We start from the raw sequence: 21,796 nt of genomic DNA on the forward strand, positions 1-21,796 counted from the left end.
TAGCTAATATTTGATACTATGCCTCAGAATCAAGAGGACAATTGGAACAGATAAGAAGGCACAGTATGATTGGACATTGTGACCACAGAGTACCTAAATGGTAAAGACTTATCATCAAGCTCTTGCAAGGGTTTTATTTTTAAAACAATTGTTTCCATAAAGGATGTGACTGAGATTACAGCTGTGTCCACACCATATATTTAAAGCATATTATTTTCCCCAAGAATCCTGGGAACTGTAGTTTTTAAGAGTGATGGAAATTGTAAGTCTGTGAGGGGTAAACTACAGTTCCCAGGATTCTTTGAGGAATGCATGCAGCCTTGGATACTCACACTGTGAAGAGAACTGTACCTGTGCTCTGTTATATTTTGATCCCGAGTACTGATCTTGGTCTGAACCTTCTGGCATGTGTCTGATAGCTGAAGACTTTGTGGGTTCAAGGTGCTTCCTTGTGGGTGACACTTGGCTGCCTAATTTTATTTCATCCCAACTACACTCTGTCACTTCCAGCTTGACTCCAAGGTAGTGAGTGACTGTGTATAAAATGTGGAGAAAGCAGACAGGGAGACCCAGGATTATCCCAATGAAGCTGAATTGTGGGAGATTCCATAGTTATTTGCTGTCCCAAGATGTAGCGATGGTCACCAACTTGGACAACTTTAAAATGTGATTTTCATTCATGGCTGCTTGACCTGATGGCTGTGTACTGACACCACTATCAGAGGCAGTATGCCTCTGAATACGTTACTGGGGAATCACAAGTGGGAAAGTGGTATGGTGCTTTTGTTCTACTTGCAGGCTTCCCACAGGCATCTGGTTGGCCACTGTGAGAACAGGATGCTGGACTAGATCGGACTTTGGTCTGATTCAACGGAGCTCTTATGTTCAACAATTCTTTGGCTGCAGCAGTCAACAGTCAATTTACTCCATCTTTGTCCAACTCAAGACAATGTTAAGAACATAAGAAGAGCCTGCTGGATCAGGCCAGTGGCCCATCTAGTCCAGCATCCTGTTCTCACAGTGGCCAACCAGGTGCCTGGGGGAAGCCCGCAAGCAGGACCCGAGTGCAAGAACACTCTCCCCTCCTGAGGCTTCCAGCAACTGGTTTTCAGAAGCATGCTGCCTCTGACTAGGGTGGCAGAGCACAGCCATCACAGCTAGTAGCCATTGATAGCCCTGTCCTCCATGAATTTGTCTAATCTTCTTTTAAAGCCATCCAAGCTGGTGGCCATTACTGCATCTTGTGGGAGCAAATTCCATAGTTTAACTATGCGCTGAGTAAAGAAGTACTTCCTTTTGTCTGTCCTGAATCTTCCAACATTCAGCTTCTTTGAATGTCCACGAGTTCTAGTATTATGAGAGAGGGAGAAGAACTTTTCTCTATCCACTTTCTCAATGCCATGCATAATTTTATACACTTCTATCATGTCTCCTCTGACCCGCCTTTTCTCTAAACTAAAAAGCCCCAAATGCTGCAACCTTTCCTCGTAAGGGAGTCGCTCCATCCCCTTGATCATTCTGGTTGCCCTCTTCTGAACCTTTTCCAACTCTATAATATCCTTTTTGAGATGAGGCGACCAGAACTGTACACAGTATTCCAAATGCGGCCGCACCATAGATTTATACAACAGCATTATGATATCAGCTGTTTTATTTTCAATACCTTTCCTAATTATTGCTAGCATGGAATTTGCCTTTTTCACAGCTGCCGCACACTGGGTCGACATTTTCATCGTGCTGTCCACTACAACCCCGAGGTCTCTCTCCTGGTCGGTCACCGCCAGTTCAGACCCCATGAGCATATATGTGAAATTCAGATTTTTTGCTCCAATATGCATAATTTTACACTTGTTTATATTGAATTGCATTTGCCATTTTTCCGCCCATTCACTCAGTTTGGAGAGGTCTTTTTGGAGCTCTTCACAATCCCTTTTTGTTTTAACAACCCTGAACAATTTAGTGTCATCAGCAAACTTGGCCACTTCACTGCTCACTCCTAATTCTAGGTCATTAATGAACAAGTTGAAAAGTACAGGTCCCAATACCGATCCTTGAGGGACTCCACTTTCTACAGCCCTCCATTGGGAGAACTGTCCGTTTATTCCTACTCTCTGCTTTCTGCTTCTTAACCAATTCCTTATCCACAAGAGGACCTCTCCTCTTATTCCATGACTGCTAAGCTTCCTTAGAAGCCTTTGGTGAGGTACCTTGTACACTATGTCCACTGGATCACCTCTATCTATATGCTTGTTGACACTCTCAAAGAATTCTAATAGGTTACTGAGACAGGACTTTCCCTTGCAGAAGCCATGCTGGCTCTGCTTCAACAAGGCTTGTTCTTCTATGTGCTTAGTTAATCTAGCTTTAATAATACTTTCTACCAGTTTTCCAGGGAGAGAAGTTAAGCTAACTGGCCTGTAATTTCCGGGATCCCCTCTGGATCCCTTTTTGAAGATTGGTGTTACATTTGCCACTTTCCAGTCCTCAGGCACGGAGGAGGACCCGAGGGACAAGTTACATATTTTAGTTAGCAGATCAGCAATTTCACCTTTGAGTTCTTTGAGAACTCTCGGGTGGATGCCATCCGGGCCCGGTGATTTGTCAGTTTTTATATTGTCCATTAAGCTTAGAACTTCCTCTCTCATTACCACTATTTGCCTTAGTTCCTCAGAATCCCTTCCTGCAAATGTTAGTTCAGGTTCAGGGATCTGCCCTATATCTTCCACTGTGAAGACAGATGCAAAGAATTCATTTAGCTTCTCTGCAATCTCCTTATCGTTCTTTAGTACACCTTTGACTCCCTTATCATCCAAGGGTCCAATTGTCTCCCTAGATGGTCTCCTGCTTTGAATGTATTTATAGAATTTTTTGTTGTTGGTTTTTATGTTCTTAGCAATGTGCTCCTCAAATTCTTTTTTAGCATCCCTTATTGTCTTCTTGCATTTCTTTTGCCAGAGTTTGTGTTCTTTTTTATTTTCTTCATTCGGACAAGACTTCCATTTTCTGAAGGAAGACTTTTTGCCTCTAAGAGCTTCCTTGACTTTGCTTGTTAACCATGCTGGCATCTTCTTGGCCCTGGCGGTACCTTTTCTGATCTGCGGTATGCACTCCAGTTGAGCTTCTAATATAGTGTTTTTAAACAACTTCCAAGCATTTTCGAGTGATGTGACCCTCTGGACTTTGTTTTTCAGCTTTCTTTTTACCAATCCCCTCATTTTTGTGAAGTTTCCTCTTTTGAAGTCAAATGTGACCATGTTGGATTTTCTTGGCAATTGGCCATTTACATGTATGTTTAATTTAATAGCACTGTGGTCACTGCTCCCAATCGGTTCAACAACACTTACATCTCGCACCAGGTCCCGGTCCCCACTGAGGATTAAGTCCAGGGTTGCCGTCCCTCTGGTTGGTTCCATGACCAACTGATCTAGGGAATAGTCATTTAGAATATCTAGAAACTTTGCTTCTTTGTCATGACTGGAACACATATGCAGCCAGTCTATGTCCGGGTAGTTGAAGTCACCCATTACTACCACATTTCCTAGTTTGGATGCTTCCTCAATTTCATATCTCATCTCAAGGTCTCCCTGAGCATTTTGATCAGGGGGACGATAGATCGTTCCCAGTATTAAGTCCCTCCTGGGGCATGGTATCACCACCCACAACGATTCTGTGGAGGAGTCTGCCTCTTTTGGGGTTTCGAGCTTGCTGGATTCAATGCCTTCTTTCACGTATAGAGTGACTCCGCCACCAATACGTCCTTCCCTGTCCTTCCGATATAGTTTATATCCAGGGATAACCGTATCCCACTGGTTTTCTCCATTCCACCAGGTCTCCGTTATGCTCACTATATCAATGCTCTCCTCTAAGACCAAGCACTCCAGTTCTCCCATCTTGGTTCGGAGGCTCCTAGCATTAGCGTACAGGCACTTGTAAGCAGTGTCTCTCTTCAAGTGTCTTTGGCACTTGTGGTTAGGCCTGTGGTAATTTTGCTCTTCTGAATTTATATCCTGTGCCCCTGCTCTCACAATGCCTACTTCTAGGCCTACCCCTTTTAAAATTTCATCATTTCTTTGGTTTTTATCCCAGGGGGGAGGTTTATTCCGAACCGGACCTTTCTCAGCTCCTGTCGGGTTTCTCCCCTCAGTCAGTTTAAAAGCTGCTCTGCTACCTTTTTAATTTTAAGTGCCAGCAGTCTGGTTCCATTCTGGTTCAAGTGGAGCCCGTCCCTTTTGTACAGGCCCGGCTTGTCCCAAAATGTTCCCCAGTGCCTAACAAATCCGAACCCTTCCACCCGACACCATCGTCTCATCCACGCATTGAGACTGCGAAGCTGGGCCTGTCTGGCTGGTCCTGCGCGTGGAACCGGTAGCATTTCAGAGAAAGCCACCTTGGAGGTCCTGGCTTTCAGCATCCTACCTAGCAACCTAAATTTTGCTTCCAGGACCTCACGGCTGCATTTCCCCATGTCGTTGGTGCCAACGTGCACCACGACCACTGACTCCTTCCCAGCACTGTCTACCAAACTATCTAAACGACGAGCGATATCCGCAACCTTCGCACCAGGCAGGCAAAACACCTTGCGGTCTACACACCCATCACACAACCCACTGTCTATGTTCCTAATGATCGAATCACCCACTACAAGGATCCCTCCACCCCCTGGAGATATATCCTCGGCATGAGAGGATAGCTGCTCATCCCCCAAGGAATGGGTCCCTTCTAAGGGATCGTTTCCCCCTTCCTCAGCTGGATGCTCTCCTTCCCCGAGACCATCGTTCTCCATGATAGCAGGAGAGCTATCATTGTTGGAGTGGGACACAGCTATAACGTCCCTGACGGCCTCCTCCACACACCTCTCTGCCTCTCTCCGCTTTTCCAGGTCCGCCACCTTGGCCTCAAGGAAATGAAGTCGTTCCCGGAGAGCCAGGAGCTCATTGCACCGAGAGCACACCCACGACTTCTGTCCAACAGGCAGATAGTCGTACATGCTGCAGGCGGTGCAAAACACTGGAAAGCCCCCACACCCCTGCTGGCTTCCTACCTGCATAGTTTTGTTTAAGGTTTATTACGTCAATGGGTTGGAGACTGCGGTTTAGTTGAGGTCAGGGAACAGACGGGCAGAGTGGGGGGCCCTGGCCTCCTCGCCCTGCTGCCGAACTCGCCCTGCTGCCGAACTCGCTCTGCTGCTTCGCTCAGCTGGGGCCTTGACGCTTTGTCAGCTGGGGCCTTGACGCTTTGTCAGCTGGGGCTCCCTCTAGCTCGTGGAGCAGGCTCCCTCGCTAGGGTGCTCTGACTTTATATGTGTGGCTGGTTCCTCCCAGCTACTGCTGCCAGCCAATGATGTGTTACTTGAGGCTGATGGCTATCAGCTGGGGCTTAACACTTTAGTATTCTCTCAGGCTTCCTTCCTTCCTGAGCGAGGGGCGGGGCTGTTTAAGCTTTTGGCTGCTTTTAATCTAATCAAGGGGCTGCGCCTTCCAGGCAAGTCTTTTGTGTTTGTTGTTTGTTGTTTTCCCACCTAGAACAGCCTGACCTTTCTTTAACCTAGGGAAACAGAGCTTGTGGTTGTGTTTCAGGAAGGCTGAAGCTGCCCTTTTTAGCAAGGACTGAGCTGACTCTCTCCCTGTATGTGTCGGTGGAGTTTCCTTTTTCCCCTTCTCTCCGACTGGAATTTAGCCTTGTTTACAGTGTCCCCTGAAGCTTTCCTGCTAGGGTGGTGTTGAAAACTAGCTTTCTATGGGCTTCCTTCTCCTAGGATCTGTCTCCTAAGATATATATGTTCTTTGTTCTTCAATCCGGCTCCGTGCCACAGGCACAATTTGTCCAATGGAGAGGCTTGAACTGCTTCTCCTGTCCCCTTACAACATTTCTGCACAACCCGCACATAGTAGCACTTCTCATAACTCTTGAGGTGACTTTTCACTGCTACGGAAACAAAATGTAGTATACATAAACAGAGTGCTAAATCATTTTAATGCATAGCTCCAAAGTGCTAATTTTATACAATTTTCTCCAACAGATGTTAATCACAGTTCTGTGGGGGGAAATTTAAGCAAAATGGATTTTCATGGCACATATCTGATAAACACCAAGATGAATTGTAGTGTCAGATCACTCCCCTGTGAGCGCTATATTAGTCATGCATATTAATAGTGATGAATAGTTCAGGCTGCGCCACTGCAAAGCGCAACTGCAACAAGGACCAGATGCCATTGTTTACTGAAATGCTATTGGCTGTTGTGATTTTTCTGGTGCAATTTCAGCGTGAGAAATTGCATCTCATTTGCCAGTTTGAATTTACTGCCATTAACAAGCCAGCTGGGATTTCTAATCTCTCCTCATTTTATGTATTTTGGGGTGACGGTGATGTTTAATTTATTGATTCTTGCACTGAATTTTTTATCTTCTCGGAATTGATCAGAATAAGCCTACCTTAACAAAAAGACAATCCAAATGCAAACTAAAATTTGCTTGAGCAAAGTGTGTCTGAACTATAGAAGATGGAGAATATTTTTTCTTTGGCTGATTCATACGTATGATCCAACCACTTCCCCCCCCACACATCATCCCTATATGGGACAAGGTGCAGAAACTACAGTGCAACCCAGGCAGTGCATGGATGTAGCCCATTCCACCTAAAGGCTGTTGCTACAATTGTGGCTTCACTTTTCTCCTGCTTCCACAGTCACGCAAATGGCTGTTTGTTGATTTGTATTGAGAAAATAACGATTGTACAGGAGCCATGAAGTCTTGCTTTCCCTCCATAGCAAATGTTTGGAAGAACCAGTTTGGAAGGACCTTGTTCATTGACTGTCCCTTTCGCAACTCATGAACTGCTTGTGGGATTCTAATAGGCACCAGGTTGGTTCCTGCGGGGAACAGGATGCTGAACTAGATCAGCCTTTGGTCTGATCCAGCAGAGCTCTTCTTTGTATGTATGTCCTTAACTCATAATATAACATGGGACAGAGACTTAGGTAAAGAGAAGGGAATGGATAACTTTATTATTTATTTGTTTAGCGCCATCCGTGTGCTCAGTGCTTTACAGAGCCCAAGAGGACAGGTCCCTGCCAAAGGAGCTTACAATCTAAAATTTGTCAGAGGGGAAAGTGAGGAAGAGTAAGTGGAGGTAAACAGGGAAGAAATAAATGGTTTTGTCTGTTGCACATGCATTTATTTATTTATCCATCTATTTATCGCCTGCTTTTCCAGGGAAATAGACTACACAAAGCAGCTTGCAATAGATCCAAACTAGTACAAATCCTGACACTTCTTGTCCAATTATTATTATTATTATTATTATTATTATTATTATTATTATTATTATTATTATTATTATTATTATTGTTGTTGTTGTTGTTGTTGTTGTTGTTGTTGTTGTTGTTGTTGTTGTTATTGTTATTATCCCGCCCTTCCTCCCGGCAGGAGCACAGGGCAGCAAACAAACGCACTAAAAACATTAAAACATCATAAAAACAAACTTTAAAACACATTAAAACAAAACATCTTCAAAAATGTTGCTTAAAAAAGCTATGAAAACATCTTCTGAGATTAAAAACATTTTTAAAAAGAAAGTTTAAGAACATATTAAAAAAACAATTCCAACACAGACGTAGACTGGGATGGGTCTCAACTTAAAAGGCTTGTTGAAAGAGGAAGGTCTTCAATAGGCGCCCAAAAGATAACAGCAATGGTGCCTGTCTAATATTTAAGGGGAGGGAATTCCACAGGGTAGGTGCCACCACACTAAAGGTCCGTTTCCTATGTTGTGTGGAACAGACCTCCTGATAACATGTTACCTGCAGGAGGCCCTCACCTGCAGAGTGCAGTGATCAACTAGGTATATAAGGGATAACACAGTCTTTCAGGTATCCTGGTCCCAAGCTATACAGGGCTTTGTACACCAATACTAGAACCTTGAACTTGGCCTGGTAGCAAATGGGCAGCCAGTGCAATTCTTTCAGCAGTGGGGTGACATGTTGGCGATACCCTGCCCCAGTGAGCAGTCTCGCTACTGCATTTTGCACCAGTTGCAACTTCCAGACCAACCTTAAGGGCAGCCCCACATGGAGCACATTACAGTAATCCAGTCTCGACGTTATCAGTGCATGGAGAACAGTGGTCAGGCTATCCCGGTCCAGAAACGGCTGCAGCTGTCTTACCAGCCAAACCTGATAAAAGGCACTCCTAGCCACTGAGGTCACCTGGGCCTCTAATGACAAATACAACAGCAGAAGATCTGCCATTGCCCAACAAATTATGTTAAGTGTGGGCAGGCGGGCATTGAATTAAGATATATGAGAGAAGCATCCTTCCACTCTTCTGGGCATGTAAACAGCCACATTCTGTGGCTCCCCAGCCAAGGACCAAGAGAAAATTCTCCCTCCCTGCTAAGGGAGCTGTGGGTATATGAACCCAGCATGCTCACCTGGGCCCTGCTGTCCAGCATTCACCAAGGTGCGCACACCAGATCTAAAGGGCAGCCCCAAGAACCCCCCCAAGTACATACATCAAAAGCAAATCCAATAATCCTACAGTGTGATGTAGGTGAAAAAGACGAGTCCCAAGGGCCAAAGGGGCTCCCCCAAAATTTCTTCTCAGTCCCCGGAAAGAGGAAGGGAGGGAGAGAAGGTGGGCATTGCAAAAGAGAAGAAAAGAGAAGAAGGATGTGGAGGGGTCAAAGCAGGCTTAAATAGCAGCCTGATTGCCCTTTCCTACTGAGCACTCCAGCCCATGAGATTCCCAAGATTCTGTCCCTCTGAGAGAGACCAACATGCATCTTCTCCCCAAAAGGGGTGTGTGTGGATGTGGCAAATTCATCCCTGCTAAAGGGCAGAAGTGGCATTGGAGCTAGAAAGCAAGGATGGGGGGGGAATCTAATGCCATGTAGTAATATGTAATAAATTAAATTTTGTTTTGGAGGTCTAGGGGAAGAGGAGAGAATTAGCTTGCTTTTAACTTTGGGGATTCCCATATACTCCATGCATTGCTTGAATTCTTCATCAGACCCCCCCCCCTTTCCCCTAGTCTCCATAATCTGGAGTGGTCCAGTATCTATATAAGTCCCTGCCTTCCTACATAGTGGTCTTGCCCCCCTTAATAAACAGGCAGCCCTAAAGGCCAACAGGGAGATATTACTGGAATGAGAGAGCCAGTCAGAGTGCAAGAAGGCATCTCTATGCACTTTTCCTGCATATAAGAGACTAGGTTTGAGTCCATAGCTGAGAAGCCTAAGAGAGGCATGCATAATGCCAAATGCTAAAAGAAATGCAAAAAGAAAGCCCACAGAAAAGCAACAGGCTTCCATGAAATGTTTTATACCAACAATTCTTTTTGCCAAGCACTCTTCAGCTGTTACTATTGCCACCACCATTGTGATTGTGTTGTAGCAGCTTAATTACAAGCTGTTTTGTAATTAAAAAGCGAGAGGGATGGTATTCCCCAAACAAAGCAGGCAATACCTGAATTTTAAAAATGAGGAAAATCATTTCCCTCCAACAAGAATTAGAAGAACAGCATTAGAAGAAAGATGTACCTAAGACCAGCAGCACAGTATGAAAGAGACAACAAATGAAAATGAAGCAGGTATTATCAAGGCACAAGGCTTGATGTAAGGCTTATGCTATCTATCTATCTATCTATCTATCTATCTATCTATCTATCTATCTATCTATCTATCTATCTATCTATCTATCTATCTATCTATCTGTATCCAAGAATTGAAAGAATGGGGAAAACACATGCATGTTGCTCATAAATAGTGGCCAGAATTTAGAGGAAGCAAAAACTAGCCAGAGAATGTGACTGTTCCAATCACTCAGATTATAATACCTGAACTGAGAAGTTTGTTTTTAAACGTGAGACCTAAATTTCTTTAAGGATAATTTCAGACAGGTATCTAATGTGAGATGGGTGCTCCTCATACACGTTTTGCAATTCCATATGACATTGTTGACATCAAAACATCTGCCTGTATTTCTCCCTATTTAACCAGGATTTACATTATCCAGGAATAATCTGTTCAATTAAAAAGCAAACAAACCCTGTGGCCACCCATAGCCTGATTAAATAACCGGTTTACAGTATTGAGTTCCCATCTGGAATCACCCTAAATCACATTTAATGTTAAAATGCATTTATGATTGTAGTATTGCTTTTTGATGTAATTTGTATTTTTAGGAAAGAAGTGCTTTTTTACATGGTGTTGATTCCTCACTTGTGAAAATTCCTTTAGGAAAGCACTGAGAGAGCGTCAGGCTTCCTTTGGCAGCAGTGAATTTCTACAACACATTGATTTAAACCATGTTTTGGGCAAAATGAATAGGTGTAAAGTACAAAGATATACTCTTACACCCATAATCACATCCAACAGACAATGAAAGGATGTCTTTGTAGGACTGGAGGCAGGGATCAATGCAGTTCTTAGCCTGCTACATCATGGAACTTGGACTCACTAGAGATTGATGAGTCATTTTATTTTTCTACAAATTGTTTTATGTGGTGGGAGTGGCTGCAGGGGCGGGCCTGGAGTTTTTAACTGCTCTGCACAGAATCCTCAGTAAACAATACATGTGCAAATTCTTGCAGTTGGGACTTAGACATAATTAACTTCATCCTGCACCATGAGAATGGATCAGGGACAGAATGGGGACGAAGCCAGTAAGTAAAGCTGAGAGCCTGTTCAGTATGTTTTGCAAAGCAGGCAATTTCTGTAAAAGTATGCTTTGTTACAAGAAGTTGTTCATCAGAATGCTGAATCCTAGACTCAGCACTGAGGTTCAGTGTGTGGTTTGTAGTAAATAAATGCAGGTTTTCTATTACAGTCTGATGGAAAGTTGGCTGGTTCCAATGCATTTCTCTGAGTAACTGGGGAGCAGTTAGAATAATATTGCCATCTGATTGAAAGCCCAGTGCACAATTTCCGGGGACTTCCATATAAGTTGGATCCATTCATCGGACTTTCACTACTATTCTTGTAATTCTGTATTGTGTTTGCTTTGCACTTTCTAATGACATGAATCCAGAGAAAGGGATTTCAGCTTGACGGTCATTTATGTATCTCATAAAGAAACTGTGCGCTTTACACAAACATCATCAAAAGCTTTTGATGTCACGCTGCTTGGATGAGTCCTGCCCACGAGCTTTTTCCATAAAGCAAGCTCAATGACTGAATCCTGTTGCTAGTAAATGAATGCTTTGATTGTTTTGATGCCACATTAAATCATTGTTTAACCAAGAGCTGATAGTTCTCTCCAAGATGAAGGCATTCAGTAATTTCAACCATATAGTTAAGATCTAGTTCAGAACTGGGTTTAAAGGCTAATAAAGCAATACTCCAATTTCCTTCCTCTTCAGCAATTTCTTAGTGTACCTAAAGAGGTATAAAATGTTTTATTCTCTTCAATTTTCAACTGATCTGCCTGTCTAGGGGAAATCTTCGGTTTCATCTTGTACCCTTACACATCTATGTATGCATAAAAGACTGTATTTACGAGGGACACCTAATTACCTGTTTTCTGGTACCTGCCCCTGGTAAAAACATTGTCCCTGTTTTGCCTCTTGGGGGATGGTGGAGGCCCCTTTTAAAGATTTTGTTAGTGTAAGTTGATTAAGTCGCCAGTCCTTCCCAAGGGGTTCTAGAATTTAAATATCTGAGTGGGAAGTGACAGATTAATTCTGACTCTAGTGCCAGTGCATATGTATGGATACAAAGTGACAAGGCACTGTTTTCCTTCCATCTGCCACCTCTGAATCTATTCAGGTGCAAGTGCTCCTCAAAGGCCAGTGTAGTCTAGTGATTAGTGCTGAACCCAAGCTCCCCACTGAGGCTCCATCTGCACCATACATTTAAAGCATCACTATCATACTACTTTAAACAGCCCAGATTCTCCGAAAGAATCCTGGGAACTGCAGTTTGTTAAGGGTGCTTAGGAGACCCTTCTTCCTTCACAGAGCTACAATGCTCAGGATGGGATCCTTCTTCCCAGGGAACTTTGGAGATTGTAGTTCTGTGGGGATTGCCTAACAACTCTCAGCACTTTTAACAAACCACAATTTCCAGAAATCTTTGGGGGAAGGCATGGCTGTTTAAAGTAGTATGATACTGCTTTAAATGTATAGTGCAAATGGGGCCTCAGCCATGAAGTTCACTGAGTGACTTTGGCTCAGTCACAATGGGTTGTGTTCATGTTAGTCGTACTCAGAGTAGACCCAATAAAATTACTGGGCATAAACAACTTAGGTCCATCAACTTCAATGGGTCTGCTCTGAGTAAGACTAATATTGTCTCAGCCTACCCTATAAGGTTATTGTGAGAATAGAATTGGGGAAGACCATTGGGTAAAATTATATAAAACTGGGGAAGACCTTGAACTCTGAGGAAAGGTGGGGTATAAATGTAAAGAAATACATAATTACATCTATTTTTTAATAAGTACAAAGATCCTTGATGCCACTGAGCATTATATTAAACACTCTTAAATATACAAATCACAAGAAAATAGACCTCAGCTATTGTCTGTTACTAAAATGACCTATTTCAAAAGCCTGTGCTGGACTGACTGTTGCAGAGTAAATTAAGTACACAAGAGTGTTCCTGTTTTCATCTCTGAAATGTTGAAGAATATGAAAGAGGATGCGCAATTTGGGACTGAGCTGCATTTGTCAAAGATGATCTATCATAGACACAGAAAAGCTATTGCAAGATTACAGTTATTACAGATGAAATCAGTAGTCCTAAGTGGGAAATGGGGAGGTATTTTTCTTGCGGAGAAGGAATGGCTTGTGTGACATGACTATTATAGATCGAGACAATTTATGCGATTTGCCTTTTTATATGCAGTACCCAGAAAATAAATGCCCTTAATCTCATGAGCTAGTGTACAAGATGGCAATGGACAGCACATACACAGTCTTGTTTCCTGAGCTGTTTTTCCCTTCAGCAACAATCTGCTTTTTAAAACAATCTGCTTTTTAATGACAACTTGGAGTTTTGACAGGGAAAAATAATAATACAGTGCAGACATGGCAGATGCATCATATGGGCAATGTGCTTTCATTTCTGAATTACAGTTTTATTTATTCTTTTGAAGTAGCTCACCCCATTCCTTAAATGTTGGGAGATGTAAAGGAATAGATGGTATTGGGGTCATTTACTGAATTGCACTTAGGCACCTTCTTCTACAGCTTTGGGCCTGCTGAAACAGTTAGTCAGCTGCAGAAGCTCCGGCAGTCAATTTCCCAGGCAATGTCCCTCTTTTCTGATTGTTCCTGGTAAATCAGTGTCCCTGCTTTCCCTATAGTCTGCCTTTTGAAGAGATGTTGAGGATGGCATTGAAATATTGTGAGCGAGCACACATATGTCTTGAAAACATTGTGAATGAGCACACATTTGTTCACTCCAATGAAGTTCATCCAATGAAGCTGAATGAAAGATTCAGGACAGATAAAAGAAAATACTTCTTCACACAGCGTATAATTAAGCTATGGAGTTTGCTCCCACAAGAGGCAGTGATGGCCACCAACTTGGATGGCTTTAAAAGAGGATTAGAGAAATTTATAGAGGATAAGGCTATCAATGGCTAGTAGCCATGATGGCTATGTTCAGTCTCCAAGTTGAAAGCGGCATACTTCCGAATACCAGTTGCTGGAAACCACAGGAGGGGAGAGTACTCTTACATTCATGGCCTGCTTGCAGGCTTCCCATGGGCATCTGGTTGGCCATTGTGAGAACAGGATGCTGGACTAGATGGGCCATTGGCCTGATCCAGAAAGGCTCTTCTTAAGTTCTTATGTAACAGAGAGATTATGCTAGGTTGCAGTCCTTTCCCCATGGTCTCTAGAAGCATTTATTTATTAAATTTATATCCTGCCCTTCCTCGCAAAGGAGCCCAAGGCAGCAAACATATCAACAAAAACAAGTGAACAACAAGGAAAAGAAAAGAAAAGTTAAAAACATTATAAAGCACAGTTACAGTTAAAAACATTTTAGAATAAAGTCACAGTTAAAAACGTTTGTTCATCAGTCACCATGAACAATCCCCTTCAGCTACCAAATGCCTGGGTAAACAGGAATGTGTTCAAATTCCTCCAGAAAGTCAATAGTAATGTAAACAAAAGCACTGCACCACGGAGGATATTCCACAAATGGGGAGCCACTACTGAAAAGGCCTTGACACTGGTCAGTGCCAACAGGGCAGCCACCAGTGGCAGCACTACCAACAAGGCCTCATTTACCAATTGTAGGCTCCAAGATGGTTGATACTGGGGAAGGAGCTAAGAACTATGAAGCAGCAGGAGGACTGGCAGAATGTAAGAGTGTAAAACTGTGCCCAGATCTGACTGAATGTGAGTAGAGCCCATTTGAAGGTTGGTGCCAGGACAGTGATGGCAGCCCAGAGTGCCAACCATTTCTTGTGGTTATGAGACTCCTATAACCTAGGGTTGACATATTGCCTGGTTAGCCAGGTTTTACCCAGATTATAGCCCTGCTACCTGGCACCTGCTTAACCTATTAGGTGGCCCGGATTTTCTGGACGGGTGCCGAGCCGCAGAGAGGGAGCTACTGTGCCTTTAAGTCTGTATCAACCCAATTCTCTGATAATGCGAAAAACTCATCCAAGTTCTGTTTGCCTCTAATCAGTTTTGTGTCAGTTACACCCACAAGAAACAATGAAACTGACCAAAACACCCCCTTCTCCCCTACCTTTAGCCATAAACACCCTTCCCAGTGTGTGTATGTGCACATGCACATGTACATGCGCACTGAGCTCAGTGCCTTGGCAGACCGCAGCCCCCAACCAAGCAACCAGGAATGGGGGAGTCACCTCCATAGCAAAGCAGCAGCAGTAGCAGCAACCTTTGCTTTAATGTGTCTGCAGCTTCCACCCACTTTCCTTCTCCTCTGGCCTGCCCAGCAAGTTGGAGGTATGGTTTCCCTTCTTCTCCTCTTCCCCCCCCCCACCTGATTCGAGCTCCTCGCTCTTCCCAGGAGGCTGGTGGTGGTAATAAAGTCTCTCTTTGTGTCTTGGGTGAAAGCAGCCTTTGGAATCGTGGGGGGGGGGATTGGCCAGCTCAGACCTGTAAACAGATCACCTATTGTCTGCCGGTCTTGCTTTCTTTGAAATTGGGTGTGTGAGAGAGTTTTCAAAGTTGAGAACCAGTGTGGCATATTGGTTAGAGTGTTGGACAAAGACCTGGGAGACCGTGGTTTGAATCCCTACTCAGCCATGAAGCTTGCTGCGTGATCCTGGGCCAGTTGCTGCCCTTCTGCCTAACCGGTCATACGGTTGTTGTGGCAATTAAATGAGAAGGGCTAGAACTGTGTACTCCACCTTGAGCTCCTTGGAGAAAAGGTGGGATTTAATGCTAATGCTAATGCTAATAATAATAATAAAAGACTTTCCCAAGGAAGAGCTTCCTCCTCAGAAAACAAAACCACATTTTTGCTTTGTTTTGAGTGCCCTGTTGTCTGTGTCTTGGTTAAGGTGTGTATCCAACCTTGATGTGCTTATGGAAGGGGTGTGCAAGTAGTGCCCCCCCTGAGTGTGATGTTTTTGACAAACTCTGTGTTATAGAAAACCAAAGTCTGTGTGAAAATACATATTTGGAAATGCCATTGGTGTGATCCTAAGCACATTTACTAAATGATGTCATATAGAATTTGAACTTCACAAAATATTTTACGGTCACGCCCATAAACACCTATGCAACCTTGCATCTGGAGACCTAGATCAGATAACACATTATTAAGATTCACTTTCCATAACTGTAAAGAAGTATGTCCAAATGCGTGCGACCCAGGCACCTAAATGAGGGGTAAGAGCAGCATAGGAACATAGGCAGATGCCTTACACCTAGGGTTCCCAAACTTTTCTTGAAAAGTTACACATTTATTGTTTTTATTATGTTTGTAAGCTGCCCTGAGCTCTGTTTTTAACAGTGAAAGGGCAGGATATAAATCTCCTTAATACATAGATAAATATTCCATAGTGTTGGAAACTAGAGCCTAGGCATTTAAGGCTGAAAATGTACATTAAAATAAAAAGATTCCTCACATATTCTTTCAGTTTTTGTTGTTGGTAATTACTAGATAAAAAAAAAAACACCTGGATAATGCAACGATTAATATGCTTCATTTGCCTAATTGACAGATAATTTGCATAACATGCAAATTAGCCTGCCCAGATTTGTGGGACTGGAATATGGCAACCCTATTACAACCTAGCTCCCAAACCCTGAATGTTTGGCTATCTTCTATAGTGGGTTTCCAAAGCAATCCTGCATTTGAACACTTCTGTTATAGTGGAATTCAAGTAGGCATGGCTCCAAATTTCAGAAATGGGGGGTGGGGGATTTGGAAGTGAAAAACCTTACTTTGGAAAAGCTGCACCAGTTGCAAGCTGATCCAAACTCCAAATTCTACTCTTAGCTCATGATTAGCTCGTATAGGCACGAGCTCTCCTCCACCCTTTCCCAAACTTGCCTTGCAAATGGGAAGAGAGCAACCAGCAGCAGGAAAGATTGGAAAAGCTGTTGTTGTTATGTGCCTCCAAGTCGACTATGACTTATGGTGACCCTATAAATCAGTGACCTCCAAGAGCATCTGTCATGAACCACCTCATTCAGATCTTGTAAATTCAGGTCTGTGGCTTCCTTTATGGAATCAATCCATCTCTTGTTTGGCCTTCCTCTTTTTCTACTCCCTTCTGTTTTGCCAAGCATTATTATCTTTTCTAATGAATGATGTCTTCTCATTATGTGTCCAAAGTATGATAACCTCAGTTTCATCATATTAGCTTCTAGTGATAGTTCTGGTTTAATTTGTTCTAACACCCAATTATTTGTCTTTTTTGCAGTCCATGGTATCCGCAAAGCTCTTCTCCAACACCACATTTCAAATGCATTGATTTTTCTCTTATCAGCTTTTTTCACTGTCCAACTTTCACATCCATACATAGAGATTGGGAATACCATGGTCTGAATGATGCTGACTTTAGTGTTCAGTGATACATCTTTACATTTGAGGACCTTTTCTAGTTCTCTCACAGCTGCCCTCCCCAGTCCTAGCCTTCTTCTGATTTCTTGACTATTTCTCCATTTTGGTTAATGATTGTGCCAAGGTATTGATAATCCTTGACAAGTTTAATGTCCTCATTGTCAACTTTAAAGTTGCATAAATCTTCTCTTGTCATTACTTTAGTCTTTTTGACGTTCAGCTGCAGTCCTGCTTTTGTGCTTTCTTCTTTAACTTTCATCAGCATTCTTTTCAAACCATTACTGGTTTCTGCTAGTAGTATGGTATCATTTGCATATCTTAAATTATTGATATTTCTCCCTCCAATTTTCACACCTCCTTCATCTTGGTCCAATCCTGCTTTCCGTATGATATGTTCTGCGTATAGATTAAATAAATAGAGTGATAAAATACACCCCTGTCTCACACCCTTTCCGATGGGGAACCAATCGGTTTCTCCATATTCTGTCCTTACAATAGCCTCTTGTGCAGATTATAGGTTGCGCATCAGGACAATCAGATGCTGTGGCACCCCCATTTCTTTTAAAGCATTCCATAGTTTTTCATGATCTACACAATCAAAGGCTTTGCTGTAATCTATAAAGCACAGGGTGATTTTCTTCTGAGGTTCCTTGGTCCGTTCCATTATCCAACATATGTTTGCAATATGATCTCTGGTACCTCTTCCCTTTCTAAATCCAGGTTGGACGTCTGGCATTTCTTGCTCCATATACGGCAAGAGCCTTTGTTGTAGATCTTGAGCATTACTTTATTTGCATGGGATATTAAGGCAATAGTTCGATAATTACTGCATTCCCTGGGATCCCCTTTCTTTGGAATTGGGATGTATATGGAACGCTTCCAGTCTGTGGGCCATTGCTTAGTTTTCCATATTTCTTGACAGATTTTACTCAAATTTGGACTGATTCAGTCTCAGTACCTTGTAGCAACTCTATTGGTATGCCATCTATGCCTGGTGATTTGTTTCTTCCAAGTATTTTAAGAGCAGCTTTCACCTCGCATTCTAAAATTTCTGGTTCTTTATCATATGGTTCCTCCGTGAATGAATCTGTCATCCTGGCATCTCTTTTATAGAGTTCTTCAGTGTATTGCTTCCATCTTCCTTTTATTTCATCTCGGTCAGTCAGTGTGTTCCCCTGTTGATTATTCAACATCCCTACTCTTGATTTAAATTTCCCTTTCATTTCTCTAATCTTTTGGAATAGGGCTCTTGTTCTTCCCTTTTTGTTGTCCTCTTCTATTTCTATACAATAACTATTGTAATAGTTCTCTTTGTCCCTATGTACTCGTCGCTGTATTGTTGCATTTAGGGTTCTGACCATATTTCTGTCTCCTTTTGCTTTTGCTTTCCTTCTCTCTTTAACCATTTTAAGAGTTTCTTCAGTCATCCATTGGGGTCTTTCTCTTTTTTTAACTAGGGGTATTGTCTTTTGCATTCTTCCCTGATAACGTCTTCTCTGATAACGTGGAAAACCTAGAGGATCATTTTTTCTGCTTTGTGTACCCCAGTTTTCATTCATCATGGTTTAACCCAAAGGAATGTACCCAAACAAGAAATGGTATATTCTGCCACATATGCATGCTGGTATATCCAGAGAGTATGCAGTAGTAATGTCACTGGGAATTTGGTTAATAACTTCATAGCAACTATCCAGCATGGTTACATGTGTTTAAATCTCACTGATTTCACTGTAAAATAAAGTGTGTGCAAGTATGTGCTACTGGGTGTGGGGAACCTTTGGCTGTCCAGATGTTGCTGAACTACAACTCCCAACATCCCTGGCCATTGGCCATGCCTGCTGAGTCTCATCTGGAGGGTCAAAGGTTCTCCACACCTGTGCTGAAAGCTTTAGTGAGATTTAATGGGTCTGAGGCTGGGCTCACAAGTACCTCTGCTGAGTACCTCATTTTCATTTTGCTCCGGATGACACCACACCTCTCAATATCTACATGCATTTCACCTAAAGTTACTGGAAATAAATCCTTCCTTCCTACTATGCTTGATAGAAGTGTCATAAGACTTCAGTTAAATGCATGGTACAAGTACATATGAATACACCCTAACAAAATTTCTTTTACTTTCATGGTCAAATCACATCTAGCTTCTCTGTTCCACTAACCTAGAACAATGAGGTTGTATTTACATAGTATGGTAACTTCCAGCTGGATTGCTATAGCAACAGTCTGTCTGCAAGCTGCAGACTCCAAACAAGAACTATTTATAACTTTTGTTATTTCTAGTTATTTACTATATAATTATTTTCACAGAGCTGATATTTGGCTCCCATACTTACACAGTGTCCTTTTAATTAACCTTTACTGCCGCAGCATTTAGAAACCATAGTAAACTTTTAAGACAATTTGAATAGATTTGTGAAGTCTGTTGTACAACCAGCTTAAAACCAGATAAACCAGAGTAAAACTAGAGTAAGAAAAAAAGGAGCAGGGGTTAAAAGAAAGATATTGAATTTATCCTTTTCTGTTGAAATGTCAGAAATGGCACCCATTACACTTGGAGTTAATGAAGGCTTGGGCTACAGAGCTGGCTCACTGATAGGAAATCAGCTCTGTACAGTGTGGTTTTAACATTCACTGGCTGTTCTGCCGTTTTAAGGTTGTTGGGTTTTTCCCCAGTATTAGCCACTGTAGGAACCCTTCAGGGCTGAAGAATGGCTTACTTATTAAAGAAATGTATATACTGCTAAACAAAAGAAACATAAGTGGTATACAAAACACAAAGACACAAAGGAGGAAGATTTAGGAGGGTTCTTTAGCAAGGGCGATTATGCCCATGTGAGGCTGGGAAGTGGAAACAGTAGGACATGTTTTATGATATTGTTTCTTTTATCATGACATCCGATTCAGTTTTATCACTCCAGTTTTATAGAAAATGCCTGGCAGATCTGACAAGTTCTATTTATTGTATATTTTGTCTGATTAGAGCTCCTAGGTTATAGTTACAGTGGTCAGTTTCTGTGCAGCTGCCGTCTCCTGCTGCAGATTGTTGATAAATAATATTATTTTAATATTTAGCATGGAGTCTGAGCATTTTTACACTTTAATAGTGTACTCAGGGCCAGTACCAGAGGGTGGCTAGGTTGGGCCCCGGCCGAGGGCCCCCTGAAGGGCCCCTCCCTAGGGTGGGTGGGTAGCACTCCCTTCCGTAAAACACAGCAGTGTTGGCTCTCGACCCTGCTGCGGATCATGAGAGGGAGCTCCCAGGTACCTCCCTACTGCCACGCAGGTCCACAACACCCACGTGCATGGCCCACCTACCTCTCCCTTGACTTAAATGCTGGTAAATGCATCAACCCCTTAGGGAAACCTTGGCCCTTATCTTGGTTGATGGCAGGCTTGTGCTCACAGCGCAACCAGCATTCACCAAGGGAAAGATAGGTAGGTGGGGTGTACATGCGTGTGCCAGGGCTCGGGGCAGGCTGAGTACTGTATTTTATACTTTTTGGGTTGTATTTTGTATGTTCCAGTCTTTGACCAAAATAAAGAAATTCACAATGTAATAAAATTTATTTTATTTATGTATTTGACAAAATGAATATACTGCTTGAATGTAAAGATCTCTAAGTGGTTTACAAAAAAACCCACATTAAAAGTATCAATAAAACAGTTAAGAACAAGTAACTAAAACATTTAAAACAATTACCACAGCTACTGACTAAAATAATTAAAACAGATCACCATCTATGTGTCTGGATAGGCTTGCCTAAATAAAAAAATATTAAGCAGGTGCCAAAAGGAATACAGTGAAGCCTACTGCATGTCAGTAGATGCTGCCTATTGACATAGGTCTGCCACACTAAAATAACAATTTCTTACACATGTAGAACAGATATTATGTGGCACCTATAACAGTGCCTGTTCTGCAGAACGAAGTGCTTGAGTACCTACAGATGGTGTAAGGTGGTCTTGCAAGTAAACTGTCCCCAAGCTGTTAAGGGCTTCATATACCAATAGTAACACCTTGAACTTGGCCCGGTAACAAATTGGCAACCAGGTCAGATCTCTGAGCAGAGGTGTTATATGCTGACAGCTTACTCTTGTCAGCAATCTGGCTGCAGCATTCTGCACTGATTGCAGTTTCCAGGTCAAGTGCAAGGGGAGCCCCACAAATAAAATCAATATAGAACACAATATCACTCATTTACATTCACAGTGTCCAGCAATAGGTTTGTTCAATAAAATTAATCAGAGAAACCATGGGTGGGAGAGGGGAAAAGGCTTGGAGGAAACTGTCAGTACATACCTAATTTCCAGGGAACGAGTGTTCCAGAGAACAGGTGTCACCATAATAAAGATGGATTGCAGAAGCATGTGGCACCGCCAGGGGAGATCATTAGAGGACTATGGTAATCAGGCAGGGGTGTAGAGGTGGTTTCTCAAATAAATTCCTGTACACACTCATGACGACCATTCCCACCAAAGACTTATAAATCTTGCTATCTGTGTGGGTCTGTGAAACTATAAATGGGCCCTTGATGAGCCCTTGGCATGCCAAAATTCATGGTTAGTGTACTGCTAGGTATATTCAGTATCAGAATATGCTGCAGAAGTTGGGCAGGCCTGTTCTAAACAGATTCTGAAAATGAGACTAGGATGGCCCACTAACACCTCTTGCCTTACTGGGCTCAGAAAACCTGGAAGTAGTTCTGAGGCCACATTTTTAGGGAAGGACAAATTGATTTGACTTAAGGCTTTGGAGTTTTTAAAGCCCTCAAAATATCCGGCAGAGTAACCCACTTGCAT

At 42.6% G+C, this 21,796-nt stretch overlaps 1 protein-coding gene across 5 annotated transcripts in view; it reads left to right on the top strand.

Moving 5' to 3' along the window:
- Positions 1 to 21,796, top strand: part of SSUH2 (ssu-2 homolog) — a 92,241-nt gene that overhangs the window by 4,799 nt on the left and 65,646 nt on the right. For 4 of the 5 annotated variants that reach the window (XM_061622043.1, XM_061622044.1, XM_061622046.1 and 1 more), the window contains exon 1: positions 10,277 to 10,659. The exons of the other annotated variant lie outside the window; for it this stretch is intronic. In XM_061622043.1, coding sequence (XP_061478027.1) covers positions 10,623 to 10,659 — 37 coding nt within the window. In that variant the 5' untranslated portion in view covers positions 10,277 to 10,622. Of the gene's footprint in view, positions 1 to 10,276; positions 10,660 to 21,796 lie in introns of those variants that run through there. 5 annotated transcript variants of the gene reach the window in all.

This window comes from Rhineura floridana, chromosome 3 (genome assembly GCF_030035675.1).
Source record: "Rhineura floridana isolate rRhiFlo1 chromosome 3, rRhiFlo1.hap2, whole genome shotgun sequence".
In the NCBI taxonomy this organism is placed as follows: Eukaryota; Metazoa; Chordata; class Lepidosauria; order Squamata; family Rhineuridae; genus Rhineura; species Rhineura floridana.